This window comes from Myotis daubentonii, chromosome 2 (assembly GCF_963259705.1).
Source record: "Myotis daubentonii chromosome 2, mMyoDau2.1, whole genome shotgun sequence".
In the NCBI taxonomy this organism is placed as follows: domain Eukaryota; kingdom Metazoa; phylum Chordata; class Mammalia; order Chiroptera; family Vespertilionidae; genus Myotis; species Myotis daubentonii.
Genome location: NC_081841.1, coordinates 198,579,299 through 198,593,385, shown reverse-complemented (window position 1 = coordinate 198,593,385; position 14,087 = coordinate 198,579,299). Strand labels below are relative to the sequence as shown.

Genomic DNA, 14,087 nt, shown 5'->3' with positions numbered 1-14,087 from the left:
GTGTACTGCTAAGAAGCTTTACTAAGCAAGTGGAAGAAGGATGTGGTGCCAGGAAGTCTGGGAAGCTGAGAAAATTTTACTTAAAGATAGGAACTGAAAAAAAAAGGCAGTTTCTAATTTAACCTTGACAGAAGGACACTTTGGTATTATTAAACTCCTCTATAGCCACAAACTCTCTCACTCACTCACACACACACACACACACACACACACACACACACACACACACACACACAGAGCAGGGGTCCTACTGTGCACCCAGACCTGCCTCCTGGGTTTGGCCATTTGGGCAAAGTCTGGGTAGCCCCATTGGCTTCCTGGACCTGGGCGTCCCCTGTGGTGCCTGGTCCCTGGGCAGGTGAGTGCCCTCCCTTTAGAAGGGCACAGGAGCCACAGCAGCCTGGCGTTGTGGGGATGGGCTGGCTGGTTTGGGGAAGGAAGGAACCCCTGTCCTCCAAAACAACGAGGGATTTCCAGACCTATGCAGAGTGTCTCTGAGCCCTCCCACGACACACGCTTCACCACTCTGGCTCTGTCCCCAGCCGCCACACTCTGGTCCTTGAAGCAGTTGGCCACACTGTGGAACTGAGTGACAGTGGCCCCGATGGTGGGAGCCAGGTGTTCCTTGCTCTTCTTGTCCAGCTGAGACCAGACGGAGCCCAGGCAGTGGTGGGCACTTTTTTAACAGCTCCTGGGAAGTAGGGGAGTGTCACCGGGCTCTCTCACACTCAGGATCAGCATCCAGTCAACCCTCTCCCCAGTCCCAGGGAGGGTCCCTGGTCAGTGCTAGAGTCAGGAAGCAGAGGAAAACACACACACACACACACACACACACACACACACACACACACACCTATCTTGCAAATATTAAGAAACAACCTGAATCCAGGGTGCAAAGAAAATCAAATTTTTAATACTATTCCCTTACACGATCAGTTTTTCGGGTTGCATCACATTTGGCCAGGGTTTATGGATACAGAGGATGGATATCATTGATAAGTCAAAATGAAACTGACAATTGTGGATTGTCACAGAAGATTATTAAAGAATCTCAAGTTATCACTCTAGCAGTGGAAACGATTTTGGTCTCCAACAGCTTTTCTGACTGTAAGAGGACTTCTATAAAAGATACTTCAAGCCGAAACCGGTTTGGCTCAGTGGATAGAGCGTCAGCCTGCGGACTGAAGGGTCCCAGGTTCGATTCCGGTCAAGGGCATGTACCTGGGTTGCGGGTATATCCCCAGTAGGAGATGTGCAGGAGGCAGCTGATCGATGTTTCTCTCTCATCGATGTTTCTAACTCTCTGTCTCTCTCCCTTCCTCTCTGTAAAAAAATCAATAAAATATATTTAAAAAAAAAAAAAAGATACTTCAATAAATTAAAAACTTTACCTTTTTACCCAAGCTCTTCCTCCTGGCAACACTAATGATTTCAGTCTGAAAACTGCCAAAATGTATTCTTTTTTTAAATAAAAGATAATAGGTTTTGATGGGGTTTGTGACTTATCTTTAATAAAATTTAAAAAAAGTTGTGAGATGAGGCAGAATTTGTGGCTTAAGGTAGTATATTTTTTTGGGTAAGATTTAAATTTCAGTTTGTTTACAGGACTTCTCTTAGAAGTGAGTTTTAAAAAAATATTACATCAATAGACCCCCTTAAAACCTATGTAAAATTTTATGTGTGTGTGTATTTTTCTGGGAAGGGTCTAGTTTCTTCATGACCACAATTTAAAAAATACTGCCTTAGAGTTCAGGGATTATGAATAAAAATCTACCAACTATTACTGCTGTAAACAAGGTTGGGGTCAGTGTGGTACAGAACTTTTAAGACAGAATAATCTCTTAATATTTACATAATTGCCATCATTTAATAATATCAGAAGAGTTGGTAATCATATTAATCAGGGATAATAAAGTTGAAATTTTTAGGAAAGCCATTTCATAATGATAGAGCATATTCAGAGTTATTTTGTGATTTTTTTAAAAAAAAAATATGTTCTTTTATTATGCCCTGACTGGGAATCGAACCATGACCTTCTGGTTCATTGGTTGACACTCAACCACTGAGCCACACCAGCCAGTTACCTGTGATTCTTGGTCTTTAGGTCAATTATTATGAAACTAAACTTTGAGCAATTCTACCTTGATTGTTTCTAGAATTTATAACTTATTCCAAATAACAGGATCTTAATTTGACTTATCCATAAAATCCCCCCTTTACTTTGTATTTAACAGTTCTTTACAACTTAGATTGAAAAGGATGGGCACTAAGTTTTTAAAACCACTTATTATTCAAAGCATTTCGTTTATTCCCAGTGAACTGGGAATGCGAAAGCTTGGCTGTGGCTCTTTCTCTATGGCTGACTCTGTAACCCACAGTGAGAACTTCTGGTACCAAGCTTATTGCACTGTTTCTCTATCTCCCCACAAATCACATCCTAAATCCACCTGGTACTCAGTAATAATATCCTTTAAGAGTCTGTTTTTCTTTCCAAGAGCACAATGCTCCCCACCTTATCTTATATAATTGTGAAGAACAGTTTTATAGTCATTTGAAATCTTTTTTACCAGCCTACAACATGGGCTCTCTAAATTGGTAAATACTACTTTTTATTTTATTTGTTATTGGTTTCAGAGAGGAAGGGAGAGGGAGAGATAGAAACAGCAATGATGATAAAGAATCATCAATCAGCTACCTTCTGCATGCCCCATGCTGGGGATCAAGCTCGCAACCTAGGCATGTGCCCTGACTAGGAATCAAACCGTGACCTCCTGGTTCATGGGTCGATGCTCACACTGAGCCACATTGATTAGGCTAAATACTACTTTGAGACAGGAAAATTCTGCCAAGAGGACAGACCTACCCAGACAGATCTTAAATACTGTTGGCTTTCAAGCCATAATTGGAATGAAAAAAACATCTTCATGTATACATTTCTTTGTATATATTGCCTCTTCAGCATAATAATGGCGAAACAATAGGGTTTATTAATAGGATAGTTTACTTCAACCACCCAGTTTTTAGGGAAACAAATATAATTTTGAGTTTCACTCTACCTACTGAGAATATCCAAACAGTGTTCCAGGTTGGCAAAATTTATTCTGCAGTTTAAATTCGGAATTTGAGTGTGTATTAAAATTCATGGCCATTTCTACTTTTGCTGAAGCTTTCCATTGGTTCTGCTTCAGTCCTCTTGTGCATGAGACTCGGGGTCACAAAAGGCACAAAGCTAACAATATTCACTTCGCTCATCCTGTTGGGTCCACTTGCTCCAAAGGATTGAAGATATAGCCATGTGCAGAAGTAAAGAGTATAGAAACCCTTCTGCAGCTTATAAATTAGTTGCTAGATTTATATTTTGTACATGAGAAAAGGTATAAACTTGGTTCCCACAACAGTGTTTGCTTGCCATTTCTAGTCAGCAAGGTAACATTTGGGTTGCAAATCCACAGTCCAAAGAAATCTTCCTAACCAATTCCATTCCCTCCAAAGAGGGCAATGGTCAGGTCTGATAAGAAGGAAGAGTGTTGAGCCTGTAGAGATGAATTCCGAAGACTGGCCTCTCTGGGCCATAACCGCAGCGCTTTTTAGTAAACAGTGCACCAATTGCTGCCATCACTTGGCATCAGCCCTCCAGTAATAAGTAATATAAGGTCAACAAACCACCAAATCCCAAGTCCTCCAAGTGTCAATAGCTTCCCTACTGCCGTGCCAGTGTGTCCCAGACAGAAACGATCCACTCCAAAACATCCCAGGAAGAAAGAGTAGAGCAAAGTAGTTATGAAATAGTGTCCGGTATACCTAGACAAAAGGAATTAAAAGGAAGATGTTTACCACATGAAAATTAAAACACTTAATGTACAGTGAAAAGATGACGCAGCTAGTCCCTCTGTGGCAGTGGTTCTCAGCCTTCTGGCCCTTTAAATACAGTTCCTCATGTTGTGACCCAACCATAAAATTATTTTCGTTGCCACTTCATAACTGTAATGTTGCTACTGTTATGAATCGTAATGTAAATATCTGATATGCAGGATGTTCTTAGGCGACCCCTGTGAAAGGGTCGTTTGACCGCCAAAGGGATCGCGACCCACAGGTTGAGAACCGCTGCTCTGTGGCCTCTTACTCCCACCCCCCTCCATAAGATCTCTTGTAGGTCTAGACCAGCAATTTTCAACCTTTTTCATTTCACGGCACACAGTGACTAATTACTAAAATTCTGCAGCACAGCAATCTACTGATATGACAAAAAAATAAATATAATTTCAATTCATTCAAATTGGATGTCTCTTGTTGTGTTGGCTGTTGTCATGTTTTTATTTGACAAAATCTAAGGGAAAAGAGGTCAGTGCTCCTGGCTAAATAATCAGGTATTGCATGCTTCTCAGAATTCTTGTGGCACACCAGGGGGCTGTGGCACGCGGGTGAAAATCACCGGTCTAGAGTCTCAAAAGCGAAATTGCTAAGATATGGACGACCTATAAAACAAATGTTGAGTTGGACTAGACAGGAAATTATCAAGCACGTTAGCACAACAGACATCCTGGCAGGAGTGGAGTCTGGGCCCCACTCATCCCCGCACAGGCTCCTTTCCTGAGGCTGCAGTTCTGAATGTGGTTCTTTAATGAAGTGTCGTCCTTCCTTACATGAAACACTGATCTCAATGTACCTTTTTTTTGCTGTCTTGTGGCAACTAAAAACGGGGACATCTTCATAAAGACTTCTGTTTTACATACTGTGATGACACACAATAGCAATAGCAGTTACTCTAATATTATCACTAAACATAGTCATAGACTCTTCACTAGCAAATGGTAGAAGTAAATTCTGTGCCTTCAAGCAGAACTTAGAGAAATAAGCCTAATTCTTTTTAAGATAAACTGATTTTCAGTGAGAGAAGCCCATACTTTTCATGATAAAACCTTTGTTCCTAAAATACTAAGGCTATTTTCTCAGGATTTCTGCCTGTCATGGGAATTCTGGAGCTAGATGCTCTGTCCAACTCCTTCATTTTGCGATGAGGGGATAGAGACTCTGGGTGCCCAAAGGTACGTAGGTAGTTGGTGAAAGAGACATTTAGGACTTATGGCCTCTGGTCTGAAGGCCAGAGTCCTCTCTGTTATAACTATATTCCCCCATCCATGGATTATGCACAGTAGTAATCCTGGTGTCCATTTAACACTTAAGGTAAAAGAAACAGTCACACCAAGAGATGACAAGGAAAACAGCCCTACCTCCATCCAACTACCAACTACCCCATTCTAAATAACACTTACTTTATACAAGGTTTATTCTCTCGTAGGAAGGTCCTAGGACTGGCACACTCAATTCCATCCAGGGCCCTGCACTGGACTGATGTATGTTCCACATCACTGTAGGCCTGCCCACCAAACTGTGGAATAACAACCAAAACAAAAGAAACCAAAAAACTCACCAAAGCAAGTAACACAAAATACGTCTTTATATCAATTAATAAACGCTGACTCAGGATGATAACTATTCTAATGAAGTTGGGGTAAAGCTGTGCTAAAGAACAAGGAATTTAGTGACATACTTCGAATGATTATAAATTAATCCATCCTAAATGTACATTGCTTTAAATAAACTCTTGTGGTTTTTTTTCCTTCTTTTTTTCACTGGCTTCTTTAATAATAAAGTTTAAAAATATATACTCAGTTTCATTAAATGCCATTTAGAATAGATGGACACAATGCTTTAATTATCCTTTATTTATAGAAAAAAGAGCATACTACTGAGCATTTGGGAATGGGTATCTAAAAAGTTGACCTTATATTAGTCTGTTTTATATGTATTATAAGTGAACATAACTAGGAAAGAGCTCAGAATATCAACTGACTCAGGACTCTATTTAGGTCATGACTGTATGATTAACAGATATTTGTAGTACATCTACAGTATGCTTAAATTCCAGCAAAGAATTTCAGAATAGGACCTCTGACCCTTTGTGTAACTGAATTCTAGAAGAGTAAGCACAGCTGTACATTCTCTGCTGGCACCTTATTAAATGCGTCACTACTATTTTTGTTGGAGCATTTCTCAAAGGGAAGAGAGTAGGAAAAACGATGCTTATTCCTTGTACTCTCCCAGGGACTCAGGTACCTGAGCGCTGCCAGTCCTCTAGGACTTTGGGGGAAGTGATAGTTTGAGGGCCTTGACAGGATCAACTCAGTTTTTAACTAAAATATTTAAAATTACGTGATCTCTAAACAATGCTAACTCAAACTTTTATCCATAAATATCGATAGGACAGAATCTCACTGCATTGAGAATATTTATTTATACTTGATTACAATATAAGTTGTCTTTTTAGTTTTAGTACTTTCAGGTTTATTCCTCTGTATCTGATTTAGTACAAAGAATATTTTCCCGTAGGGGGGTGAGGGCATGTGCTGGGGAGTGGGAGTGGCTGGGGAGAGGTCAATGGGGGAAAAAGGAGACTAACGTAATACTTTAAACAATAAAGAATTTTTAAAAAAGTAAAAAAAAAAATATTTTCCCATAATTTTGTTACACCTGTATCTTGACGTGCATTATACAGCAAATATAACATAATGGTGCGTCCTTAATGGGGAGAACATACATGAATTTCACTAGTTTTTGGGAGTCTGACTAGGCAATGTGCACCTAGCTTTAGAGATATTATTAATGGAACCAAATAGCTTCTCTCCATTCAAAGAGGCCATTGTTACTAAAGGCTCTCCTTGAATCCTATAATTTCCTACAAAGACATCCTATATAATAAAAGCCTAATATGCAGATCGACTGAACAGCGAAACGACCAGTCACTATGACATGCACTGACCACCAGGGGGCAGATGCTCAACACAGGAGCTGCCCCCAGCCCACAGGCCCCAGGCCAGCCAAGGTAGGGTGGGGAAGGGACATTCCCCTGCAGATTGGCCCTGATTGCTGGCCAGGCCGAGGGATCCTACCTATGCATGAGTTTCGTGCATGGGGCCTCTAGTATTCTAAAGACCCTGCACATTTCTGGATGAGTTGGCTTATAAAACAAAACAAAAACCCACCTTGAGACAACCATAACCAAGTTCCTGGGATGCACTTGCATTTCCAACATGATCCACTGGGTCTTCACATTCTATGAATTCATCAGGTCTATAAATCACCAGTAAGATCATGATCATCACATGGTCTTTGCAATTGGCTGTTTACATGTATACAATCAAAACAGGCAAGAGACATCTCTTCAAGTTCTCTGGGGTTTAATCTCACTCTCATTCTTCCCCAAGACAAGAGATGGTGTCAATCAGACTGAAGCACGGCAGGCCAGACAGACAGCCATCCATCCAAATGACCCGTTCATTGGGGCAGGGGTTGTTTCTGGTCCTATTTCTGCACGGATTCTACTGCTGCCATAGCTTCCACTCTTCTCCGGGAAAACATCCGCAAGGCTATGGGGGCAAGATTAAGGCCAAAGGATTCCCAGTTCCCCTTGCATTTCCCAAACGCCTTTTCTGACTTGACTAAAAAGAGATTTTAAAAAAAGGACTTGGTTTTGTAACGGTCAGGATGTTTCATTCCCCCGCCCCGCCGCCCCCGGAAGCACCTTGTAGGCAGGGGCAAGTAATTTACTTCATTTGTGGCTCACACAGCACCAGCCCCTACGAAGGAATCTCTTTCGGGTCAAACCGGGGACAGCGAAGGCACCACCTCCTACCTTACCCTTCTTCCGGAGGCTGTATGACGTCACGCCTCCCTAGTCCTCCTCCTTCGGGATCCCAAAGGACCTGTCACCCACACCCCAGGTTTCCCCCTGCACTGGGTCGAGGACTGAGAAACCTGCATGATATTTACCTCCCGCGTGCGGACGATCAGGTCCTCAGGTGGGGAGGGTCCGGGAAAACTCCCCCAAAGCATCCTTCCTCTCCTTCTCCCCCAACACAACACCCCCTATATCCCTTGCCCTCTCGCCATCTCCACCTGTCTCGACGACTGGGTAGCTTACAGGAAAGAGCACAGGATGACCGGAGAGGTGGGGTCGCCATATTCCCAGCTCGGAGCGCCGGCGGAGACCTCCGGGTGGGCGGCGCCAGAGGACGTGAGCTCGGGCTCCGCTGTAGCGTTGAACGAGTGGCTCCGAGAGACACAATGCAGCAGAAGCAGATTCCCCAGCAGCAAGGCCGCCTGGCCGCAGAGAAGTAAGTAACTCACCGGGCAGCCGCCCAGCACCATCTTCCCGGGCCCAGCGGCGGACACCGGGCCTCCGCAACCACAAGCCCCGGCAGGCACCGGGACCCTAGCCCTGCCCGGTCAGGCCTCTTCCGCAGCCCCGCTCTTCGCTGACAAGCAGCCAATGGGCGCGCAGCCCGGCGCCCCGCCCCCAAGCCCCCAACAACCAATCAGAAGAGGCTGCGCAGGAGGCGGGGCTGCGCTTTGCTTCGGCTCCTCAATGCCTCTTGGGAGTCTCACGCTCCTCCTCCTTCTGCTCTGAGCGCTTCCTCCAATCGGTTCCTCCGACGCCCGCAGGAGGCGGGGCTGGGAGTGGAAACGGGCGCGGACAGTGGGTGGGCGGGGCAGCCGAGTGCGGCTGTCGGCGTCCAGATAGCAATTCCCTGTTCTCGCCGGGGACTCGCTTTTCCCCTACGTCAGCGGTAGCGAGCGCGATGTCGGGAGCGAGCTCGGACAAATAGCGTCAGTGGCGAGCGCGTGTTCGTCCCCGGGCGCGCGCGTCCCTGCCAGCTCTGGGGCCCCGGCGGGGTTGGGGAGGGATGGAGCGGACCGAGGCAGGAGCGACCGAATGCTGAGCAGTGGAACCTGCGGAATCGGCCGCGATGGGATCCCGCGCGGGCTCGCCCTTTGGGACACTCCGCTTCCAGTGGCTGCTGTTGTTGGGCTTGGTGGGCCCAGTCCTCGGCGGGGCGCGGCCAGGTGGGTGTCCGCCCCCGGGGACCTTTGGGGTTGCCGTTTCCTCGGGCGGGGACGCTCGGAGTCACCCCGAGGTGCCTGGGAGTGGAGGGGCCTGGCCTGGCGACTGGACTCGGGGTCGGGAGGCGGAGTCGCCCCAGCTGTGTGTGTGGATGGACAGTGCTCAGACCCGAGGGTCGGGGGGTCTGGCGCCCCGAACCCTTCTGGGCACGGGTCTCCTGTCGGATCCCTCTTACTCAGCCTCCTGTTTGACAGAGCCGTTTGCGGGGCTCCCACCCCCCATGCCGCGCCAAGCTGGATCCCCCGGATTCTCTCCAGGCTACTCTGGATCCGGCTCTGACCTCCGGGAGTCTGCTGGGTGCGCGCCGAGGGTGTGTTCCTCTGTAAACTGTTCTGAGACTTGGGGCTTGGACTTGCTTGTGAAGTTAGTGTCACTTGGAAAGAGGCCGGGAGGTGAGGGGACTTTTGGTCCCGGTTATCAGGATTTGAAAATTGGACGTTCATTCGATCAGCGGGGTCACCCAGAGCTGATCAGTAGGTACCCAGAGCTAAATTTAGTGATGGAATAAAGGTGTGTGTGCGTGTGTGTGTGTGTGTGTGTGTGCACGCGCGGGCTCGGTTTTCTTGGGCCATTTTGTTGTAGTAAGACTACTACTTTTTGGAACCGAAGGGCTACATTTCTTTGGCCAGTCTTCTATCTGCGTTTTTCCTGGGTTTGTAATGTCTTAAATCCTGACAAATAATCCCTGCCCTGCTGAAGTTACAGGACTTACGTAAACTTGCTTTTGAATTGTAAAGCTTCCCTTGGATACGTAAGGCGTTAATATTGGAGGCGCCCAAACGTAGTGGAAGCAGATCGCCAACACTCTAGCTTCTTTCTGGACACAACTTTATTTTGACTCTTGTGTTAAGTTATTGTTTGCATGTCTATATTTCCCTTATCAGTTACAGAGTATGATGGAGAATGGTGTGTGTGTGTGTTGTTGTTTTTTTTTTTTACACTAAATCATTGCCTTGAGAATTGTTCAAATGTGATGACGGAAAATTTCAATGCAGGCTGGCTGACCTTCAGGAAACTAATTATATTTTTTTCTTATCTTTGGTTTGTTCCTTTTCAATTAAATGAATTTGTCCCACTGCAGGGATTTTGAAGCGCTAAGTGAAACTTTAGTGCATGGGAAGCTACTAAGTATTTTCTGGTTAAGATTATTTTTGCTGTGACATTCTAGGAGGTGGTTAACATTTACCACTATTTAAGGTGAAGTAGTTTATACATCTGGAGTTTTAATAATCTGTGATTCAATGTGATTGCAAATATAACCAAGACTATAAATATATATATGTATGTGTGTGTGTGTGTATATATATATATATATATGTATATGTATATATATATATATATATAATTTTTTTACACAAAAACAAACTCTTTGTTTCATTTATTTACTTTTTCCCTTTTTACTCAATTTTTGGGGTGACACTGGTTAACAAAATTATACAGGTTTCAGGTTCACAATTCCACAGCACATCATCTGTACACTGTATTGTGTGTTCACAGCACCAAGTCTCCTTCCATCATCATTTATTCCTCCTATACTCTCCTCCACCTCCCCCCTCCCTGCGATCCCTACATTGTTGTGCATGTGCATGATTTTTTAGTTTTTTTCTTTTTTCTTAATTACTCCACCCCCTCCAGGAGTCCTGAGCCTGCTATCTAACACTATATATATATTTTTAAAATAATAATTTATTATTGGAAGTATTACACATGTCCCCTTTTTTCCTCCATTGACCCCCTCCAGCCCTCTCCTACCCTACCTCAGGCCTTTAGCACCCTATTATGTGTGTCCATGATTATGCATATATGCATACAAGGTGTAAGACTATATTTTTAATGTTAGTATATGTATTGTGAGTACATGAAACAGTTTATTCTTGTACTATTTATTAGTTATTGTATTATTTTCCATAAGGACAAGTGTAAATCTGCTTTTGCCCATCCCTGTATATAGTTGTAGGGACTATCCTTGTGGTTTTTAACTGTGGCTTTTAACAGTTTATGGCCAGTGCCTCACTTAATTAAGCATATGTATGCTTTCAAAATTTAGTCAATGTTTATCAAACACCTATAAACATCATGCTCAATTCTTGTAGAGGGGCAAAGGATGACTAAATGTGCTAAGTCTAGGTGAGGAATGTTGCGGAAGGTTTCACTGTAGAAGTGATATTTGAACTGATCTGTATTGGTGAATATTCAAGTAAAGGGATAGGTGTTATAATGTACCCCTCAAATCACAGAAGGACGCCTCAAGAAGTCGAATTAAAGAGTCACATGTATTGCAAATCCGGGACTATGAGGGGCCATTTCCCAAATCTCATAGTGATAAGATGGCCGCAACACCAGATTTATATAGGCAAAGATCACAAAGGTATTGATTACATCCCAGGGTTTGGAATGAGGAACCTGATTTGCAAAAAACAGTTTACAGAAGCAAATCAGCATGTTATCTAAATTATAGTTTTGGGTCTCCTGATCACTGAATTGACAGAAACACATTATCTAGAGCTCTCGGGTCTGGAATGAGGGACCTGGTTTGTAAAAAAGCAGTTTACAGAAGCAGAAGCAGCATGTTATCTAAATCACAGTTTTGGGTCTCCAGAACACTGAGTCAACAGGGACACATTAACTGGAGCCCTCTGACCTTGGGATAATTGTGCTGTCCTTCCCAGGTAAAGGAAAATGTGCTTTCTAAGACCTGTATGACCACAATCCATGGGATATTCACATTACAATCAGTAGGGTATTTAATTGAATGGGATAATTTATATAATTCAGAAAATCAAAATAACTTTTCTATTATTTTAGCAAACAAATAAGTACAGAAACCAAACAGCAGGGTTAAAGTTAAACTATAGTTTCTACCTGAGATGATTGCTACCATACTTCATTGGAACACATTCTAAGCAGAAGAGTTTTTACAGGAGTATGGAGGGGTGAGAGAACATGACTTGATAGCAATGATGAGAATGTCTCCAGGCAGATGCCTATGTATGAAAGAGAGGCAAGGAAGAACAAAGGTAGGTTTGTACCAGTTGGAAAGAGTCTTACATGCCGTGCTAAGGGGTTTGGACTTTACCCTGTAGGTAAAGTTCTTTGGGTAAAATTTGTGATTAAGAGAACTGGCAAGAAAATGGATGACAGAATATAGGAGGGAGAGGCTGGAGGCTGGGAGAGATCCGTTAGGAGGCTTTTGTAATAGTGTGTAGTGAGTGAGTCAACTCCTGTCTCCCTCCTGGAATGTTCCTCCGAAATCAGCTGACTAAACTGTTGCAATACAGGAAGGATGTTTAAATCATGTGCTGAAATCTTTTCTGCTAATGGGAGAGGAATTTGAAGACCTAATAAGTACCATATACATCTTGGTTAAATAGGCTCTGGAAGAGTTTTTACTGCCATTGTATCAATGAGGAAGTGCAGTATAAATTCCAAACAGATGCCACTCACAGGAAAACTTTTCCTTTTAAACGGAGACTAACAAAGGTACCTATGTGTCACTGTGAAAAATAACAAAGGGAATCAGGTATGAAACCTTTTCTGATGTTCTCTTTTCAGGTAGTAATTATGATGCTCAGATCTAGAATTAAAAAGAACATTGAAAAAGAGTATCATTCTAAGGAAAATGAGTTTTAAAGTGTAATTACTCATGGTGACTCACTGTAAAATGAACTATGTAGTAAGAACTTAGGTCCACACTAATTTTGTTTTTTGGTGCCAGCAAATTATTTGAATTTGATGTTTGTACTGTACAGGAGAGTGTAGTCTTTTACATTTAAAGACAATTTGGACTTCATACTTTTAAGTAAAAAGTAAAATGTTTATAATTAAAATATGTATAGAACAAATTGTTGGGTTCCAACACAGTTTTCAAAAGCACTTTACATTTTACCTTACCAAAGTGTAAGGTACCTTTATATTTGTGTTTTATTAAAAAAAAATATTGGTTTATTATGAATCCTCCCCAAAGAAGCAAGTTCTCAGGAACTGGAGGCTTTTTCTTGGAATAGCGACAAGCACAAATATATGACAAATAGCCTCATGATATATACAGGGTGGCCCCGAAAATATATAGACACATTTTAACAACTGGTAGTTTAGTTTTGAAAATGAAATGTGTTTTAATAAACACTGCCTTTATTTTTTTCTTTTTACAAAATATATTTTTATTGATTTCAGAGAGGAAGGGAGGAGAGATAGAAACATCAATGATGAGGGAGAAATTGGCTGCGTCCTGTAGGCCCCACACTGGGGAACTAGCCTATAACCCAGGGCATGTGCCCTGACTGGGATTTGAACCATGACCTCCTGGTTTATAGGTCGATGCTCAACTATTGAGCCACACCGGCCAGGTAACAGTGCCTTTATAATTATTCAAAGTGTGTGTACATTTTTTGGTACACCCTATATATATAGGTAAATATATATGTGTGTATATGTGTGTGTGTGTGTGTGTGTGTGTGTGTATGTATTTCCCCCTCAGTATATAGCAGAGTCTTCAAGTTATGCCATCCTTTGAGTCCATGCTATGGGACTGACTGCCTCATAAGTAAATCTGATGCTCTTAGTATCTCAGTAACTAACCCCCCAGGACCTTTAAAAGTTGGATTGCACTTTGAATTGCATAATATTGTTCTTAAAGAGATTATTTTTCATTTTGTGTCAGTGTTATTTTAGTAGACTTATTTTTCCAACATGATCAGGTATAGGATGCTTCTTGAAATATCTTTTAAGAATAAGTTAAGGAGCCTGAGTTTTCTTAATTTGGTCAGTTTTAAAATATGCAGTTGTTTGTGTATTTGTTTATATTTAGCTTAACACAAGACTTAGATAGGCACTGCCAAACATTTGTCATACTGTAGGATAAAACCCATTCCTATCTGTAAGAAATGCCTTTTCCCCTTTGACACATTTTTCTTTCAGTGAGATGTTTCATGGTTGAACTCATATTAGGAGGACCCCCTTAGTCGCCCCTTAGAACCCTCATGCGGTAGACCCCTAGAGATTAGCTTTATTGAGCTAGAGACCCCTAGAGATTAGATTCCTGCTGTGAATTGTCGCTGTGATCCCAGCTGCTTTAGAGGAGTGGTTAAGTATTCTGTGTCATAGCAGTACAATGAAAGATAGCATT

The 14,087-nt window shown here is 42.7% G+C and overlaps 2 protein-coding genes across 4 annotated transcripts in view; one reads left to right on the top strand and one right to left on the bottom strand.

Annotated features, from left to right (window-relative positions):
- Positions 1-1,987: 1,987 nt before the first annotated feature.
- TM2D2 (TM2 domain containing 2) lies at positions 1,988-8,326 on the bottom strand. The gene is made up of 4 exons (XM_059685350.1): positions 7,982-8,326; positions 7,044-7,131; positions 5,274-5,389; positions 1,988-3,801 (listed from the first exon to the last, which is right to left on the bottom strand). The coding sequence occupies exons 1-4, from the start codon at positions 8,206-8,208 to the stop codon at positions 3,588-3,590; spliced, it is 645 nt and encodes a 214-aa protein (XP_059541333.1). The 5' UTR covers positions 8,209-8,326; the 3' UTR covers positions 1,988-3,587.
- A 252-nt stretch (positions 8,327-8,578) lies between these two features.
- Positions 8,579-14,087, top strand: part of ADAM9 (ADAM metallopeptidase domain 9) — a 94,862-nt gene continuing 89,353 nt past the window's right edge. The window contains exon 1 of one of the 3 annotated variants that reach the window (XM_059685348.1): positions 8,579-8,904. In XM_059685348.1, the coding sequence (XP_059541331.1) occupies positions 8,808-8,904 (97 nt within the window). In that variant the 5' untranslated portion in view covers positions 8,579-8,807. The remainder of the gene's footprint in view (positions 8,905-14,087) is intronic. The other 2 variants (XM_059685347.1, XM_059685346.1) reach the window with 2 other exon arrangements.